Source organism: Eimeria necatrix, genomic scaffold (genome assembly GCF_000499385.1).
Source record: "Eimeria necatrix Houghton genomic scaffold, Enh_scaff13, whole genome shotgun sequence".
Taxonomy (NCBI): Eukaryota; Apicomplexa; class Conoidasida; order Eucoccidiorida; family Eimeriidae; genus Eimeria; species Eimeria necatrix.
In genome coordinates, this window is record NW_013652052.1 from 7628 (window position 1) to 25955 (window position 18328).

Consider the following 18328-nt stretch of genomic DNA (forward strand, 5'->3'; position numbering starts at 1 on the left):
GTGTGGTCCTACAAATCATTTCCTTTTCCTTGAGCATTAGAAGTGCGAGAAAAGGGCTATGAAGGAATGCTTTTTGCGAGACGTCCCTGCTTTTGGCGAGGCGACAGTGAACTCAGCTTGTGTTGGCCGTTCCTGCACGACGCCCTGAAGGAGGGACTATTAGGCACCTAGTGGAGATGATTATATAATTTTCTGCAAATTTCTTGTTTATCTCAAAGAACTTAAAAGGTACATTACAGGAATAGCCTGCACGGCCCTGTGGAGCACGCAACTTGTCAGGCACTAGAGGGCCAGAAATCGATTTCAGAGCTAGAACTCCTCCCACAAGAGACCCAGAGCAATGCGCAAAACTAAGGTCCAAGCTAACTCCCGGCTTGTTTTTAAAGCGAAGATTTTGCTCGTTAAAATTTCCCCCCAGAAAAGTTTTCCGTAAACTTTCCCAGCGCGCAACCGAGACGGTCGCAAAGGGACGGAAGTTTGAGCTAGCCTGCTTGTCAATATCTGTATATTGTTCCAGCGGGGCGTTCTGGTACCAAGCGTATCTCCGCAGGTGAAGTTTTACTTTTTAACGGAAAAACAGTAACAATCCTGGAGTGTGAAATTGCAACGAAACAGCCGATCAGGACCTCATCTCTCTCCGAACCTCGGGAGCTCACTAGAGTTAATGACTAAGCAGTGCAGCGCATGCATCTGCGCCTTACAAATATGTAATGAGTGCTGTATGCCAAGATTAATGAGAGCCAACGCCATATTAGTGGTAAAGCCAATGAGCTTGCCTGGCCTCTCACCGTGAACTCTGGGAAGAGACAGCAACTCTGTGTACATGAAGCACGCTAGAATAGTGATAAAGGCGAGTTGAAAACAGAAGCTTCTGTCAGTCCTTGAAGAGTCAAATTCACAGAGGCAATGGTACGTGTGCATAGCTATCTACCAACTTTAGTGTGGAACCAACAGTGCGAGACGTCTCACCACAAAACTGCGTTGCATCACAGAACTAGATCGTAAATGAACAGCTCGCATGGGTACAGCCCCAGATGCTTCTGCGATGCATCTGCGTGTACACAAACTTCTAGGTTTCAAGGTAAAATTTTTCTGCGAGAAACACCACGCGCTCAACTGAGACATCTTGGAACAAGAATCCCCGTGCAGAATCTGTTTCTAGGAGGCAAAAAAAAAAACCGTTTTCTGCCTCTAAGTTGCGCTAAATATTGCAGTAAAAATTTTGGTAGACCAAATCACATAGGTGAAAGGAGTGAAATCGATCTCAAGTGCGCCGCGCACCTAGCCGTGATACACGGACTGAAGCACCAACGGATGGATTTTAATTTATCCCACGACAGTCCGTTCACCAACTTGGCTGCTTTATTTGAATGATAAGCAGAATAATGTGAAAATTGATAGTGCTGCATTTCATGTTCTTGGACGGCAGCCATACACCAAAAACTTTTTAGCCCACAATAATTGAATGTAATGAGCTTCCGATACTCCCCGCCGCTCCATCGGCACTTGGCCTGAAAAAAGTCCCTCTATAAAAACGCAAAAGTTGAACATAATGATGCTAAATAGAACTCGGGGCCGCATTCTTGACAGTGGGGAGCAAATTCTGTGCCACAGCAAATCGCATTAAACAGTTTTCTAGCCGAGAGACAGTAAACGGAAGTACAGTTCTACGCACAGTTCTACGCGGAAGGCACATACCCATATTGACTTCCTGAGCCATTTCTACTTCTCCAAAGAGGAGCTGACAGTTGCTACAAGGAGGCACAGGACGGGAAATGCGATACAGATACACGGCAATGCATGCTTCTGCAAGAAACTGTGTACCCCTGTTCCACACTTATTAAATATTGTTCAGAGGAAAGCTCCTGCTGCCTGCAATCTATGAAAAAACTTACCTACCTACTTTTAAGTGGTTGAGGTACTGGGCTGCTCGCCTTGAGCTTCTTTGTCAGACGCGACTTTTGCAAGCTCATCTGCTGAATAACCTGAATAACTCTCAGGACCGTGAAAGATACCACTAAACTCGCTACAGGACAAGACAAATGTTGTTTTTCCAGCCCCTTTAAGGCAAATGATGCCACAATTTAGATCCCTGAGGTATTTTCATCTAGCTTCTATGCACAAGCACATACCTTGAGCGTTACTGCATTTCGGCTCTCCGCGTAACGTCCAAACGGAGGCGATAGCCCCTGAAAGAAAAGGCTAGCATTGATTCGAATATCCTAAGCCACAATAGTAACAGTGCGAGTTTTTGTCATTGTCAACTTTATATACTTTTGCAGTAGCATAAACGCCTGACGCTCCGGAGTACTCGTTCAGCCCTGCACGCACGCGCACGATTTAAGCCCTCCAGCAGATAATGGAGCGAAAGCGCACTTTGCAGTGCTTCGCGTATATTCATCTTCTCGAAAGCGAGCGGAACGCGAAGTGCATCTTAGCTTGTAGAATGAGGTTTGGGCTGATTGAAGTATACATGCTGTGTACTTGGATGCTCGTATAAAGTGAAAAACTTTCCGCTTCACCATACCAGGAGTGGTTGAAAATGCGTTGAAGACGGTCGCTTACGTTGTTGCATATTTACCTGTTTATTACGCAGAGACTGTTCACAAATATCATGAGATATAATATGTTGCGCCTTGGGACAAACTAAATTAATGGCTGCATATGCTTCGTTCGCTCCCACTTTTGTCAAATCACGTTGTGGCTGTTATCGTAACGCTCATTCAAGGGGCTATGCACTCGTGAAGGACTAAAAGATTTGTGTGAAAGAATAAAAAGCATTATGGCCCTTGTTTTTGTGAGGCAAGCAGCTCAAAGCAAGAATACTCCTGTGAAGCAAGTCTCTTTCACTCGCGCAATTTTCTGAATCGCCGCTCAACAGTCTCTAAAAGCCGCTGCAGCTGCAATGCTTTGCGTAACACAATCTCGATGAAATGCAAGCATACGGAGGAACTAGCCCACATTACGCTCGCACAATTTCATCAGATCATCGAAAAAATCTATACAGGGAAATGCGCACACAGGAAAAGTTTGATTTTGCGAAACAGTCCTGAGGGCCAGCTTCATATCCTCAGAGACGATTTCCTTGCAGAAAATAAACTTTCTCTGCCTTGGCCCAACTTGTTCTCGTGGCTTTTTCAATATATTGGCTGGTTAATATCAATGAACCAGTGTTTACTGGGAACGCTCACAATGACTTGTGGTGACAGGGGCTGTCCAGGCAGCAGACAGCAGTTGCATTGGACCTTTTCTTTTCCCATTTCCCTTCAGTTGGTGTAGGGCTGCACTTTTCAAACGTTTTGGCGTGTTGTAGTCCTTGCTTGTGATTCTGAGCGTCCTTATTGGTTGCAAACGGTGTACATCCTACATGTTTCCATCTCCTATTGGCTAAACGGCCTCCTTCCACTGGCTTTGGCCGATCACTCACTTTCAGAATTAAGAGTCTCTGGCGAACAGGAAGACGAACACAGGAAATCTCTTGGCTTATTTTGTGACAACCTAGGCATCCATGAAGTCGCTAGACGATGACTCAAGTCCCAAGTAGCGATCATTGAAAGCCTATCAATGTTATCGTCCCTCTGTCGCTCGACCTTCAGAACACCAGCTATTCATGTTGTCCCAACGGGACAAGGAAAACAGAGGCACGATTATATCCATACATGGCAAAACTGACGCAACATGAATAATGTCAAAAGAATGATTCATTACAGATGCATGTGACAGTGGAAGAAACCTTTAGAGAGGCCTCGTGTTCAAAGCTGATTTGCAGTCAAAGGGAAGAAGCGGGAGGCCTGTATAGACTTCACATTGTTCCAACCGCAGTCCCTACGAACATAAAAGCAATAGATGCGCATACAAAAGCAATGCCCAGGCACCGAAGACAAGAAGAAGATTTAGGACAGCTTGGGTGGACAATGGAAACGCGGTGCAAAGTAAGGAGCTGATGGAGTAAAGTGCTCATCACATTGTTCTTGGAAATTCTGGCCGAATAATGGTTGGGCCATTAAGCTCGCCGCGTTTACTAAGGATCACTTTACCCGGAAAAGCTTAGCCTCAGCTTGAAAGAAGGCATTCTTAGGAAGCGAAATGTCCGGCCCAATCGCGCACATCCTTTGGGAACCCACTACCAGTGAAACTAATGAACAATAATAATAAACCAAGTCTGCACAACACATAGCTCGTTAGATATCTTGGTAAATGTGAGCATTTGTAGTAAAGCCTGACTTGCATGAACTCATAAACTCAGGCTAGTATCGTTTAAGAATCCTCCAGAAACCAAAGAAAGTCTCGGGGTTTCTGAGTGTTACGGCTGTAGCTGCCATCGCCATTGCTCAGTAGCAGCTGATACTTTTTGACCGTGCGCTACAGGCTGCGAAAGCAGCTGTGACGATGGCCGCTAGGCACACCAAGTTGATCTGCCATAGCTAATCAGAGAGCCCACTCAGCACAAGCTAGTTAAAATCTGTCTGCGCTACTTTTGTCACAGCACCACGAGCCGCGCATCCGAAGAACGTAGAGAGCAATGCGTTTCACTGGCGGTTTTTCGAAAGCACATTCGACGATTAAGTAGTACTACGCTCAGTTGGGAAGCAGATGCAAATCGCGCCCAAAGTTACGAAGAAGAAGATTGTATTATCTGGAGCATCACTGGTTTCGCAAGCTAGGCCATTTATCTGAATGGAAATGCTGTTCTGCTTCCGGCGTGTGTTGTCGTTCAATTCCTTATTTACATGATAAGGCTCTTCATTCAAGGCGTTGCATGACCGTTGAAGATTTATTGTTTGGCCATTTGTGTCTGGAGAAAGCTGTGCTGTACCTCTATGTCTGTTTTCTATTAGCAGGTAGCTGCTGATGGCAACCAAAGCCAGCAGATCGATTCCAGCAGGGAGATCTCAGCGGTCTTCTGGCGACATGGAAAATATTACTTTCACTATCTTCAGGGACCACCAGAGTGATGCATGTGGATTGCCGGAACAAATGCGTTTCGATCCTGGAAAGAGCTCCACTACTAGAAAACGAAAACTTTCTCCCAGGAGATTGCTAAACTGTAGGGTTTACATTTTTCAGAAAACTGCTAAGGCCGTAGGGATTCCTTTTTTCCATGGCTTGGCAAGCAGTGCTGACGCGTTCCTAGATACAGGCGCTATCTGCAGCTTGCTTGACTCCTTCGTGCAAGAAATAAATGAGAGCTTACAGTTACGATAGATCAGTAGGAGTCATTAGGGTTCAGTACATGTACAGGCAAAAAGCAGTAGGCAAGGGGGAGAATTAAATGCAAACAGTGGTAGGAAGGCTGATAGCAAGCCTAATCTCTTTTCCGGACTCAGTAGAATCTGCTGCGACCGCGACTACGCATGGCAGGGGCTTGCGCTGCTATGGTTGTCACTGGACAGCGTCTAGCTTCGTTTTCGTTCTACAAACCGAGCGTATTCCCAAGCACTTATTCAAAGTTTGTACCTGAACATGTCTAGCCTCGTGCATCTGTTTGATGCATCTGTTTGATGCATCTTTTTGATGATTATGAGTGTTTTTCCGATATTGCGTTGAAAAGTCAAGCAAAATAATTGCCAAACTGTCGCTGCACTGCGGCGCCAATCAAAAACTGCTGGCAACACAGCCTTTCGTTCCCAGGTGCTTCTCCAATTGAGTAGACGCTAAGTAGAATCAATCTATTCTGCAGCAATCTTCATATGCAGCACGCAGCTTTGAAGGTGTGCTCTACGCCAATTGTTTTTCGAACATATGGACGATACTACGCCGGGTAACCAATATTCTGCCGAGTGAAAATGCCACATTTGTATAAGGCCTACAATTGCAAGAGTTAGAGCAAAAATATTTTGTCGTTTAGTACGATGAATCTGAAAAAAAAACAGGACTAATTAATATAATTTAGTATAGCGACTCGGTGAGCAGCGGCAATCCCTTTAAATGCTGTCCTGAGTCTCAGAACTTATAAAATGACATATCGATGCACCAGGAATAAACGTGTTTTTGATATATCACGAAATACTACATACGGCTAGCATAGATCGACTGTTTAGAAGGGACGTGCATGCGGACACGATTTGACAGTACAATTTCACTTAACTTAAATATTCTCATATACGTTCAAATTAATGCCTATATTACATTACAGATGCTTGTTACACAACATTTTGTACCCCGCCTATTTAATATACATACTTGACACGGGCACAATGCTGTTCAGACCACCGGAGCCTGCAGCCTTTTTCACAGATGTTTATCAGGCACAACATCAAAGGGTCCATCAAGAAAAAACTAGTTCTTGTGCTTCTTGAAGTACCTCCTTCAGCTTATCGATCTGCGCACATCAGCATTTTTGCATCTGTATAATGAAGCTAAGGATGCAAATAAAAGAAACAGAAGTGTGCAGGGGCAGACAAGATGGAGGAGGAGTAGAACTGCAAGGGAAAGGAAGTAAATCAATGCATTTCGAGTACTTTCTCCCTTCGCATGTCTGCCGTTGCATGTTCGCAGTTCGCGCCTTCCCAAAGGCTGCCGCAGTTTCTCCGTATGCTGTTCCATGCTAGCTGCTTCTATTGCTGCTAAGCCTTCTGCTGCTGGCCCGGTGCTTCTGGTTTTGCTCTCCACTTCTTCAGCGTATAACCGCAAGACCCGTGTGTCCTCCGATGTCTCTAAGATCCTTCAAGTGGCTTATCACTTTCCTTCGCTGCACTACATTGCACCTTGGCGGCTTGTCAACAGTCTTTTCAGCCCCATCTGGAGCGGCGACGAAGATTCTACGTCTTTTGTGGGGCGTTCGTAGGATCTCCTCTGTGCCCTTCTTTCCCTCAAGCCCTGGATATGCCATTGTAGAAGGCTCCAAAGAAGGCCCTCTACGGAACTTTCCCAGTGTTTCTTGAGAACTTTCTGTCGTCTCAATTTCTGTATTGTCACCCCTGCAGGGTCTTCAAGAAGCATCTCTAGATTCGCTTCTCGTTCCTTCTCCATGTGTATCTGAAGGTTCTCTGCGGGCCATTTCAGAAGGGTTCGAGGAAGCTCCTGTAGCGGAATCCCCAGGCGCTCCTTCAGAATATTCTCTAGAATCCGTTCCTGTAGGGTCACCTCTCCAAGTTAGCCAAGAGCCATCTCTAGATTCTCTTCTACTCGCTTCTCCATGTATATCTGAAGATTCTCTGCGGGCCAGTTTAGAAATGTTCGAGGAAGCTCCTGTAGTGTTCTCTCCACGCGGCCATTCAGAATATTCTGTAGGCTCAGTTTCTGTACGGTCAACTCTCCAAGGTCTCCAAGGAGCATCTCTAGATTCTCTTCTACTTCCTTCTCCATGTGTATCTGAAGGTTCTCTGCGGGCCATTTTAGAAGGGTTCGAGGAAGCTCCTGTAGCGGTCTCTCCAGGTGCTCCTTCAGAATATTGTGTAGGCTCAGTTCCTGTACGGTCACCGCTCCGAGGTTTCCAAGAAGCATTGCTAGATTCTCTTCTAATTCCTTCTCCATGTGTACCTGAAGGTGCTCTGCTGTCCATTTTAAAAGGGCTCGAGGAAACTCCTGTAGCGGTCTCTCCATGCGCTCCTTCAGAATATTCTGTAGGATCAGTTCCTGTACGGTCGTCTCTCCAAGGTCTCCAAGAGGTGAATCTAGATGCTCTTCTACTCGCTTCTTCATATTTATCTGAAGCTTCTCTGCGGGCCATTTTAGAAGGCTTTGGGTGAGGTGCTGAAGCTGATTCTCCAGGCGCCCCTTCAAAATATTCTGTAGGATGAGATCCTGGACTGTCACCTCTCCAAGGTCTCCAAGAACCATCTCTAGATTCTCTTCTACTTTCTTCTCCATATGTATCTGAAGGTTCTCTGCGGGCCATTTCAGAAGGGCTCGAGGAAGCTCCTGTAGCGGTCTCTCCACGAGGCCCTCCAGAATAATCTGGAGGATACGTTTCTGTACGGTCACCTCTCCAAGGTCTCCAAGAAGCATTTCTAGATTCGCTTCTACTGACTTCTCCATATGTATCTGAAGGTTCTCTGGGAGCCAGTTTAGAATGGCTCGAGGAAGCTTCTGAAGCTGATTGTCGAGGTGCTCCTTCAAAATATTCTGTATGATCATTTCCTGTACGGTCATCTCTCCAAGGTCTCCAAGAAGCATCTCTAGATTCGCTTCTACTTCCTTCTCCATATATATCTGAAGGTTCTCTGAGAGCCCATCTAAAAGGCTTCGATTGAGCTCCTGTAGCGGGACCTCCAGGTGGTCCTTCAGAATATTCTGTAGGCTCCGTTTCGGTATGGTCAACTCTCCGAGGTCTCCAATAAGCTTCTCTAGATTCTTGTCTACTGACTTCTCCATATGTATCTGAAGTTTCTCTGCGGGCCATTTTAGAGGGCTTTGAGGATGCTCCTGCAGCGGACTCTCCAGGCGCCCGTTCAGAATATTCTGTAGGTTCTGTTCCTGTACTGTCACCTCTCCGAGGTCTCCAAGAAGCATCGCTAGATGCTCTTCTACTCGCTTCCCCATGTGTACCTAAAGGTTCTCTGCGGGCCCTTTTGAAAGGCCTCGAGTGATCTCCTGTAGCGGACTCTCCATGCGCTCCATCAGAATATTCTGTAGGTTCATTTCCCGTACGGTCACCTCTCCGAGGCCTCCAAGAGACATCTCTAGATTCTCTTCTACTCGCTTCTTCATATGCGTCTGAAGGTTCTCTATGAGCCCTTTTCAAAGGCCTCGAGTGAGCTCCTGTAGCGGACTCTCCATGCGCTCCACCAGAATATTCTGTGCGCTCATTTCCTCTACGGTCATCTCTCCGAGGTCTCCAATAAGCTTCTCTAGATTCTCTTCTACCCGCTTCTTTATATGTATCTGAAGGTTCTCTGTGGATCCATCTAAAAGGCCTAGAGTGAGCTCCTTTAGCGGACTCTCCATGCGCTCCATCAGAATATTCTGTAGGCTTCGTTCCTGTACGGTCACCTCTCCGAGGTCTCCAAGAGGCATCTCTGGATTCTCTTCTACTCGCTTCTTCATCTGTATCTGAAAGTTCGCTGTGGACCCATCTAAAAGGCCTCGAGTGAGCACCTGTAGAGGACACTCCATGCGCTCCACCAGAATATTCTGTGGGCTCAGTTCCTCTACGGTCATCTCTCCGAGGTCTCCAATAAGCTTCTCTAGATTCTCTTCTACTCGCTTCTTTATATGTATCTGAAGGTTCTCTGTGGACCCATCTAAAAGGCCTCGAGTGAGCTCCTGTAGCGGACTCTCCATGCGCTCCATCAGAATATTCTGTGGGCTCAGTTCCTCTACGGTCATCTCTCCGAGGTCTCCAATAAGCTTCTCTAGATTCTCTTCTACCCGCTTCTTCATATGTATCTGAATGTTCTCTATGAACCCTTTTCAAGGGCCTCAAATGAGCTCCTTTAGCGGACTCTCCATGCGCTCCATCAGAATATTCTGTAGGCTCCGTTCCTGTACGGTCATATCTCCGAGGTCTCCAAGAGGCATCTCTGGAGTCTCTTGTACTCGCGTCTTCATGTGTATCAGAAGGTTCGCTGTAGACCCATCTAAAAGGCCTAGAGTGATCTCCTTTAGCGGACTCTCCATGCGCTTCTTCAGAATATTCTGTGGGCTCAGTTCCTTTATGGTCGCCTCCCCAAGGTCTCCAAGAGGAATATCTAGATGCTCTTCTGCTTAATTCTCCATATGTATCTGAAGGTTCGCTGTGGACCCATATAAAGGTCCTCGAGTGAGCTTCTATAGCGGACTCTCCATGCGCTCCTTTAGAATACTGTGTAGGCTGAGTTCCTGTACGGTCACCTGTGTGAGGTCTCAAAGAATCATCTCTAGTCGCTTCTGCATATATACCTGAAGGGTCTGTGTGGTCCCTACTAAAATGCCTCCATGGACCTCCAGGAAGGTATTTTCCATGCGCACTTCCATAGCTTTCTTGTCCTCTTGCTACGCTGGGATTCGCAGTTTTTGCACTGGCGCGGGGGCTCTCTGTATACGAAAGCGAGAGACTCCTCTCGGAGGCCCGAGCATGAGATGGTAGGGCACTTCTACGTGGTCCTTTAGGCATCATGGTTTCGGGAGGCGCGCCAGCCATGAAGCTTCCTGGATGAAGCCCCGGTGCTGACCCTGCGTATGCACCTGATGAACGCAATAAGAGCTGATGCAGGGCAGCATATATTTGCCTCACGAATTGTTGTCCCGCGTAAATTTCGGGGTTCTGCGCATTCTCAAGTGAAAAGGCAGATGCAGCATCACTGCTGCTCGACTGAGGGGGCGCCAAACTCTCGAGAGACGATGCAGTGCTTGGAAACGAAGTTGAGGACCCTTCCTGAGAATGCAAGTCAGTACGCATTGATTGCAGTTCGCAAGTTTCGCTTGGCTGGATCTCTTTTCCTTCGACTGCACCTTCAGCTCCATTGCCATGCTGGCTTTGTGAAGTCCTCTCTTGAGAGTCAGAGGTAGAACCATCGGAATCTGAAGGAGTTATACTTCTCCGCCCAGCTAGCGCGTCTTCGTGCTTCTGAGCTAGTATTTCGCGGCTCTCCCCAGAAATGTCGTTAAGCTCCCGCAGTTGAACTGACAAAGGCACAACAACCGGGGTTGACTGGGCAAGGGCAAGACGCTCCTCTTCAGAAAGAGCCGGATAAAACAAGCGCCTCCCAAAGCGGTTAATAAGACGTCCAAAGGCGGGATGATTCCTTAGAGTAGTTATTCTTGCTCTTCTAACTCGCCCCAGGAATCTGAGAAGGGCTTCACTCACTTTACGGGGGACAATGCCGCCGCTGTCGGCCTTAAAGAGCCTATCCCTGCCTTTGGCCCTGCCTAATGCTTGCACACTCAAATTTTGCATTGACCATGGGGTCAGCATATCAAGTGCCTGTTTAGACTGACTTATTGCTTCTCTTGCGACGGTAATGGAAGTAAACAACAAATCACTTCGAACTTTTTGTGTAGCGTCAATCTTTGGCCGGCGTCGGTGAATATTTGCCAAGAACTTCACGAATCGGCGAATCTTCCTTACGGTGTTCCCATATGTTCCAGTGCGAGACACCCCAGATGTTGCGAGTCGTCCCTCACGCGCAATTGCATCCACTGTTGCGCTCCAACCGCCATCCAAAACATCGGGAAGAACGTAACCCACAGAAGCCAGCTCTGCAGCAGTAAGGCCCACAATCAAAGAAATACCTTTAAGATAGTCGCCCCCGCCAAGTAAAGGTAGGAGCTTTGAGCCAGTATCACATAGTTCAAGGGCTTCTCGAAATAGTGACCTTGCTCTTCGCCTAACTTGATGCTCAGATAGCTCCCCATGATGTTCTTGTGTATTTTTCGCTTCCTGCTCGTCTCTCAAGTTAACACAAGCTGTAATCCGTGTGCTGGGTCCTTCACCCTCGTTGCCAAGGTCAGAAATCGCACGTGGGTTATGTCCTTGAGACAAATGTAGCCGTCTCTCTTGTGAGCAGCGAAGCACTAAAAATACAACTGCTGCAGTCCCAATCACTGCTGCTACCAATACACTAACTTTTAAAAAGACGGGGAGTGACGAAGAACGCCTAGGGCTCACCAGACTATTCGACATGGCCAATGAATCCCCGCATTTCAAAGCTGGTGGGGAGCCCTTCGTGTTGCTAGTCGTGCAGCCGTCCCCGTTCTCTATACTGGTGGAACTGCTCGAGTGCTTCCAATTAACCTCGTTGCCCTCTGTCGAAAGACTTGGCGGTAGGGCAGCCGCCGTAGCAGTAGTAACGGGGGCAACATCGCAGAGCGGGGTTGTCTTATGCACTGCCGCAGCACTTTTCGGGGATGCAGTGCATAGAGTTAACAAGCAGAGCAGGCAGAAGCCTCTTGACAAGTAGCGGCGGGAGCCGTAAGCCACAGGATAGCTCGTAAGACCACTGGTGAATCGATAGTCTGGAGAGTTCATGGCATTCAAGAAAGTGAGCCTATACTGGTCCCCTAAGGCAGAGATCAGAACAACAGTTTTTCTTAACTGCAGTAGAAAAAGGACGCACTAGAGCTCAGCAGCTGGCGGGTCTCATAGCGTCGTCAGTTGAGGGGTAAGCAAAACGTCATGTAGAACTGCAGGGGACCAGCTGGTATAGCCGTCACCTACGCCTCCCTAAAACATCTTTATTGATAAACACTAATGAAAATGAGTATATGATGAAGAGCTTGGTGCATTTTGCATGAAAGTGCAGAAACAGCCGCAAGGACTGATGAAAACTGTCGAATTGGAGGCAGGGACTGCACTTTACAGAGGGCAGGTGTAGCTACACAGGTGACTAGAGATTGAACAGGCTACCCACTTGCCTAAAATGAGAATACGCATTTATGTGATTGATTTTTTGTCGATGGGACTGTTAAATTCTTCTTAAACCCTCATGTTAGTTGCGCGCTCAGTGCAGAACATGCTGCGCACCGGCTGCCTGCGCAGCGAAAAAGATGAAGTCACTGCGCGCTGTGGGGAGAGGAAAAATTGCTCGAACATTCCATGGACGTAAAGAATAGAGCTAATATATCCGGATTTGCTTGCTTAAACCACCTGGACAGGCAGAAAAATGTAGAGCCGCATGTGTGTGTCGTGGAACTTACGGTCCCACCAGTACCACGCTGCACGACGGATTACGAAAGCCATCCTAAGGAACGAAAATGTCTAAATATATCGTCACTATACCTACGCAACAGCGCGTAATTAAAAAGGGTTTAAGGTTGGTTACTTGATTGGCCGCACTCTGTACTGCATGGTCTGCGGTGGTGTTCTGCAGAGATCCTACCAGCGACTCCGTTCACGCTGCCATGTCTGGCATTTAATTTTACTGCTTATTACGAATTTCGACTATAACTAATGCTGTCCCCAAATGCCAAGGTATTTGTGCATAGCCTTTGCAGTGCATTGATGCTAATCGGCCAAAAAATCACTGGAGCCAAGGCAAGGCGTGGCGTACTACATGGGAGGGCGACTCCCAGAGACGAAGTGCAGATCCACAGAGACGGCATTTCCATAAGGACTTTCCAATGCCTGACAAAAATCCGTTCCTTGGTCATGGAGAGTAGCACTTGGCGGTGGCGTAAAGGTCTGCCAGGGCACCTAACGAGCCTTGCTGTACTGCATGACATATCTAAAAGACAGTGTAGACATGTGCAATTGGAAACTGATGGATCAGCGTTTCAATAGTAGGTTCCCTAGCTCGAACCAAACTGAAATGTTTGTATAGCCCACCAGAATTGGGTGGAACGGAACTCATGAATATCATACTGCACAATGCGCAGGCCGAGTTCACCTTGGCGTAACAGTGAGAAGGGATAATTTCCTAAGGCTCGACTGTGTAAAAATTCAAATCCCCCAGCAGGAAGACGCCGACAAAGAGACTGGGTCACGCGTGGAAAAGGTGCCGTGGAATGCGGCAAGATGCTGGGGATTTTGTGTCTCCAGACCGAAGGCGAAGCCAAACGAAATCGAAGCCCCCCCGCAGAATGCCCGCAGCAGTGGAATAATTAAACCCTTAAAAAGGCATACCTATGCGTTGGGGAGCAAGAACGCCTTAGCCGCCAGAGACGCACCACTCAAAGAAATAACTACAGATAGTACGAAGTAGAGAAAACCAGCCCACAAATAATGCAAAGGGGCACCAATAGCCCACAGAAGAAAAGCGCAACTAGGCACCAGCAAAAATACTCAAAGAACTGAAAAGCAGGAAGCGTGAGGCCCGAGAAAAATTTCTGCGTAATGCCTACCTGGGGCTTAGACCGCTTGAAGTGTACATTGCGTGCAGCAGTGATACGCGAGCCGCCATGCCGGCCAGTGAGTGCCGGCGTATGCGTCGTAACGCGGACATGATGGCAACTGCCCGCTTTGGCTTTTCTGACCACAACTGTGAGTCTCTCTTGGATACCTGTGGACGGCGTAGGTTTATGATGCCTCCCGCTGTACAACGACAGCAGTCCAGATTTAGGCGGTTCCCTAGGGATCATCTGTTTACTGGGACTAACGGTAGGAGGTTGCTTGTTTGTGGAGAAGAGAATGGATGAAAAACATGGTGCCGTCGTGAGTGGCTTTTGAGCTATGTCGTAGTGAGGCTCATTTGGTACTGTCTGCCAAGGGCTTCGTTAGGACTGCACCAAAAAAAGCATATTGATACTTTTACTCTAGAAAGCTCAGAATCAACGCAAATGGCAGTTAAGCTGGTCTACAAGTTTTCCACATGGACAAAAGAGACACCTGGCTGAATGAAGCTCGCCCGAAGACTTGCAAAGCAAGAATACAACTTGCTAGAGACACAGCTGTGGAGACGAATGGAAGAACAAACGGAGCTATTCTTATGCACACCTCAAAAGCAGTACATGTTACACAGGAAAGTAAGGAGCAAAGGTGCACACCAAAGGTACTAATTTGGCAGGCATGCGTGAGCTTGCATCAGGAATGCACAGTAAGCGTGGTACTTAGTGCGCTCTAAGCAGACTGAATAGTAGTCCGCTGGCTCCACCCGATTTGAGCATAATAAGAACTCGTTAACACTAGGCCCGACTTTATACGCATGCCTTTATCGTTCTGGCTACATAGACGAAGCTGCACTGCGCAGCATTCCTACGCAAGAAGAAAAATAGGCGGGTCCTTAGGTCACACTGTGCAACTAGCCGATAGCACAACTATTTTAAATTTATGCAACGTTTGTTGGTCTGGTGGCCTGCAGTGGAAAGTCGCTTCTGCTGGAAGACTTCTAGGTAAGAGTAAGGAGCGGCTGTCGTGAGAGCGCTTAGGCAGAATGCAGGAAATCAAATCGTTCAGTGTCGGCCAAATACTCTTTCAAAATTTTCATGTGCACAGCCATGTGTTGACCACCCGACCATTGCTGACGCTTCTCCCGTAGAGGGTTGAGATCGTCGTCACAGGCTTCACTAAGGGATATGCCCCCAGTGTCTCCCCTCAGTACGGATTTGTTGTGCAATTCCACATGAGCCGATTCCTCTTGCACCATTAGCACTGGCCCATGGCACACCTGCTTTAAGCCCTCTGGGAGTCTTAGTGGTAGTGCTGCAGGGTGGCCTTTACCCCTACTATGCCTGCAAGGAAGGGTCGAAAGCGCATCAGCTCCTCGTAGATCTATGCATATTTTTTGGGCTTCTATAGCGAGTATACAGCATTTTAGAAGCTGTGGGGTCATACTTTGCTGGCCTTAACAGCAGAGTTAGTCTAGATATGCAGCATATCGCCGAAGCCTCCAATAGTGAAGACCAAAGGCCATTACTTTAGTTCGACTAGGACCTTAGGCCTTCTCGCCTCGAATATTTGCATTGTTTCTGAAGGAAGCACACCGAGCAGCCATGGCACTTGATTAACGACATCAGGCGTGAGTGTGACATAGTACAGACGATATCGAGGACTGGGTCTGCGAAGCCCTTAATGAGATCATTTAATATTTTGCAGTAAACGAAAAACATATCGATACATGAAAAAAAAAATTTGAAACGCGCAAACAGCTTTTGCCATACTGGCTGCTGCCGAATCAAGGGTGTATCTCGGTCTGTGTGGGTCTAGACACCTTTGAGTCAAGAGAGGACAGGGCCAAAACTCTCATGTTAAATTCCAATGAAATCGGGTGTTATTACAGCGTTGAAATCGGTCATTTAGGGGGTCCTTGTACTCAACTAGCGCTTCCTCACAAAGGGACTGCCATAGAGCCACCTATCCACCGGGCACCGTTCCGTCGTTTCGATTCAGCTTCCCCTAGGTCTGCTTCACATCTTCGAAGCACACAGTCTGCGTCAAAATGAAATGCAGGTTCATTTAGTTATTTGAGGAGGGTAAATGAGGATTTGAACTCCTTAGATGCCCGATTTAACTATACAGGTTCTTTACTTGATGTGGTGCGAGCACTATGCTGTCGATGCGGTGACATCTTTGGCCCCACATGGGGACGAGCCCTCTGCTATGTGAATTTGGGGAACCTGTTTATTTTACTTCAGGCCCTAAAGGGCTACCGAGGAGGCCACGCAAGCATTGATGCCCTGTTGGTGTCCGCTGGCTCTCTGTGGTCCAACAGGAGCGCAGCCTGATGATGCCTCCGCAACAACACCTTTCCTCGTTCGCAACTGCGCTTAGGTGCTTAAATAACGAAATCAAGAGGGAAGATTTACCGATCGAATGGCTTGCGTATTGAACGTGCTCGGCTTGTAGTTGGGGTGCTCACACCGCCTGTATCTTCGTGAGGATAGTGCGTTGAGAGCAATGCTGCCCCCAAGCTGCCCTTGCACACGTAGTGCGATGCTCCCCTTATTAGTCTGCAGGGTTTTCTGCGCCTTGCTAACTGTCGTCTGGCTGCAGTGCCTTCTCTCTCCAGGTGCTGTAGCCATAGCAGCGAGGGAGCTGCACATGGCGACAGCGAAGAGCGTGCCTGCGGCTGATCCTAATTCTGATCCGGTAGGCCATCTCCCGATCAGTAGTGGAGATGATCATTTGTTTCTTATATCCAGCAGAAGCTCGTTGCCGAGCAACACAGGGGATCGGCGGTCGGCTGCACCGGCTTCAGAGCAATCTGCTCATGTTGAGCAGCCAAGATCAGCCAGGCCAGGCCGGTTCTTCTCTTCTTCCGTATTATTCAAAGTAAAATCTTTTGCGGCCGCGGCGATCGGAATACTAGCAATTATTTACTTGGTGCTGCGCTGCAGAAGAAACAGGGGGCTTCATTCGGTGCGAGGCCAAACGTTGAGGGCCCTTTCTGACACGGCAGAAAGCAGCAGCAGCAGCGAAATGGCCAGCGCCAGTAGCGACGTTGAGAGCAGCTCAGATGGTGACCCCGGGGAGTCTGCTTGTGACGTCTTGAATGCTGACGAGGAAAAGCCAGCATCCTCGGCACCTAAGTGGAAAATATCGGAAGATGAAGTCCACAACAGAGCATCCTTATTATTTACAGAAGCGAAGGATTTAATGGAATTGGCCCTAAAAGTACTACCTCTTCTCAAAGGGCCCTTCCATAATCCTCTATCAACGTTGCTTACTATCGTGGCCCAGGAACTATGTGCTGTTCGTCTCTATGCAGATCTTTGGGTGCAGGCACGCTGGAACCCAGCAATGCATCAAATATTAGAAAGTGGGAGAAAACTTGTGGGCTCTGGGGAGGCTTCGAAAACCAGTTCTGCCGTGTCGAGGAACTTCGAAAACGTGCTTTTGTTTTTGGAGAGTCTTGGTAAACAGATACCCCAGAAGGATCCGCGGGGGCAGGAACAGCTCCTGAAGGATCTTCTAGCTACTGTGACAATGGCGCGGGGAGCGTTTCATCAATGCGCAGTTGGTCTTTCCGTTCTTTTACCATGGTCACAGGTGAAAACGCAGAAAGCGGCAGGAATCGAGGGTAGAGGGGCCAGACGAAGAAAAGGTGGCTCGGGCGTCATACCAAAAGAGCTGGAGGCGTCTTTGATGAAAGTGTTGACAACGGTACAATCCGCTCGCCGTGAAGCATTGCTGTCTGACCCTGAGTTACGTCCTTGGATAGAAGTTTGCGAACGAAGCCTAAGGCAAAAAATTATAGAAAACTCGAGGCTTCGCCGCCCAGCCACGACTGCTTCTCCCTTGGTAGCTCAAATGAGTGAACTTTTAAGAGGCTGTGACGTTCCCCTAGAAGAATTGCGTAGGGCCCACGAGAGCTTGTTCAAAGACTTTCTCGCCCACGAAAGTGCGCCCCTCGTGGTCGCGAGAAAACGATCAGGGGGATCAACAGATCGGCCTTGGGCTGTAGCAGTAAGAGAGGCCTTGAGGAAGGATGGAAATCAAACTTCTTCTCTTGCGGCCGTTGCTACCAGTTCCTCCAGCTCTTCTAAAACCAAGCATGCAGACGCAGCTGGAATACAAGCCGGAGTTTCAGGAGGGCAGTCCAGGGCATCTCGGAAAAAAAGAGCTGAACCTGCAATACTGTGGCTACCCTCATCTCTTCCAGTGCCTACCTCATGGTTTATCGCACCTGACGGAGGCATAAATTTCCCAGTAATTTCTCTGCTTCTCAGCTCTAATGCGGCCCCCGTATCTTGGCGTTTTACTAGAAACAGTCCGTTGCTTTCCCTACCCAGAACAAGCCCAAAAAATTATCAGACGGCATTGGCTTTGAAGGCGCCTGCAGCGGCCCCCAAGCATCTGCTCAAAAAGAAAGTCCTGAACCCAAATGCTCCTCCATTTACACCCAAGCTGACTATGCAGGATGAGGGCGAAGGTACAACTGTAGAGGTGAAGAAGAGAAAACACGATATAGTAAGAGCTCCCGGAGCGAATAAGGGCCCAGGGACACCCTTTTACGGCCATGCGTGGGGCGAGCCTTCAGAAAGCACTGGGCAAGAGGAAAGTTCAGACAGTGGAGACGACCCTTTAACGTAG

At 48.0% G+C, this 18328-nt stretch overlaps 3 protein-coding genes across 5 annotated transcripts; 1 reads left to right on the forward strand and 2 right to left on the reverse strand.

Moving 5' to 3' along the window:
• Positions 1-6696: 6696 nt before the first annotated feature.
• On the reverse strand, positions 6697-8484 carry ENH_00012700 (the record flags this gene model as incomplete). Of its 2 annotated transcripts, XM_013578756.1 has the most annotated exon segments (2): positions 6697-7095; positions 7099-7308. In XM_013578756.1, coding segments are annotated over 2 exon segments (609 nt in total).
• Positions 6932-11890, reverse strand: ENH_00012710 (the record flags this gene model as incomplete). 2 transcript variants are annotated; one of them, XM_013578758.1, is given in 3 exon segments in its annotated part: positions 6932-9784; positions 9790-9842; positions 9865-11890. In XM_013578758.1, coding segments are annotated over 3 exon segments (4932 nt in total).
• Positions 11891-16228: 4338 nt separating this feature from the next.
• On the forward strand, positions 16229-18328 carry ENH_00012750 (hypothetical protein, conserved; the record flags this gene model as incomplete). The annotated part of the gene is made up of 1 exon (XM_013578760.1): positions 16229-18328. The coding sequence occupies one exon, from the start codon at positions 16229-16231 to the stop codon at positions 18326-18328; it is 2100 nt and encodes a 699-aa protein (XP_013434214.1).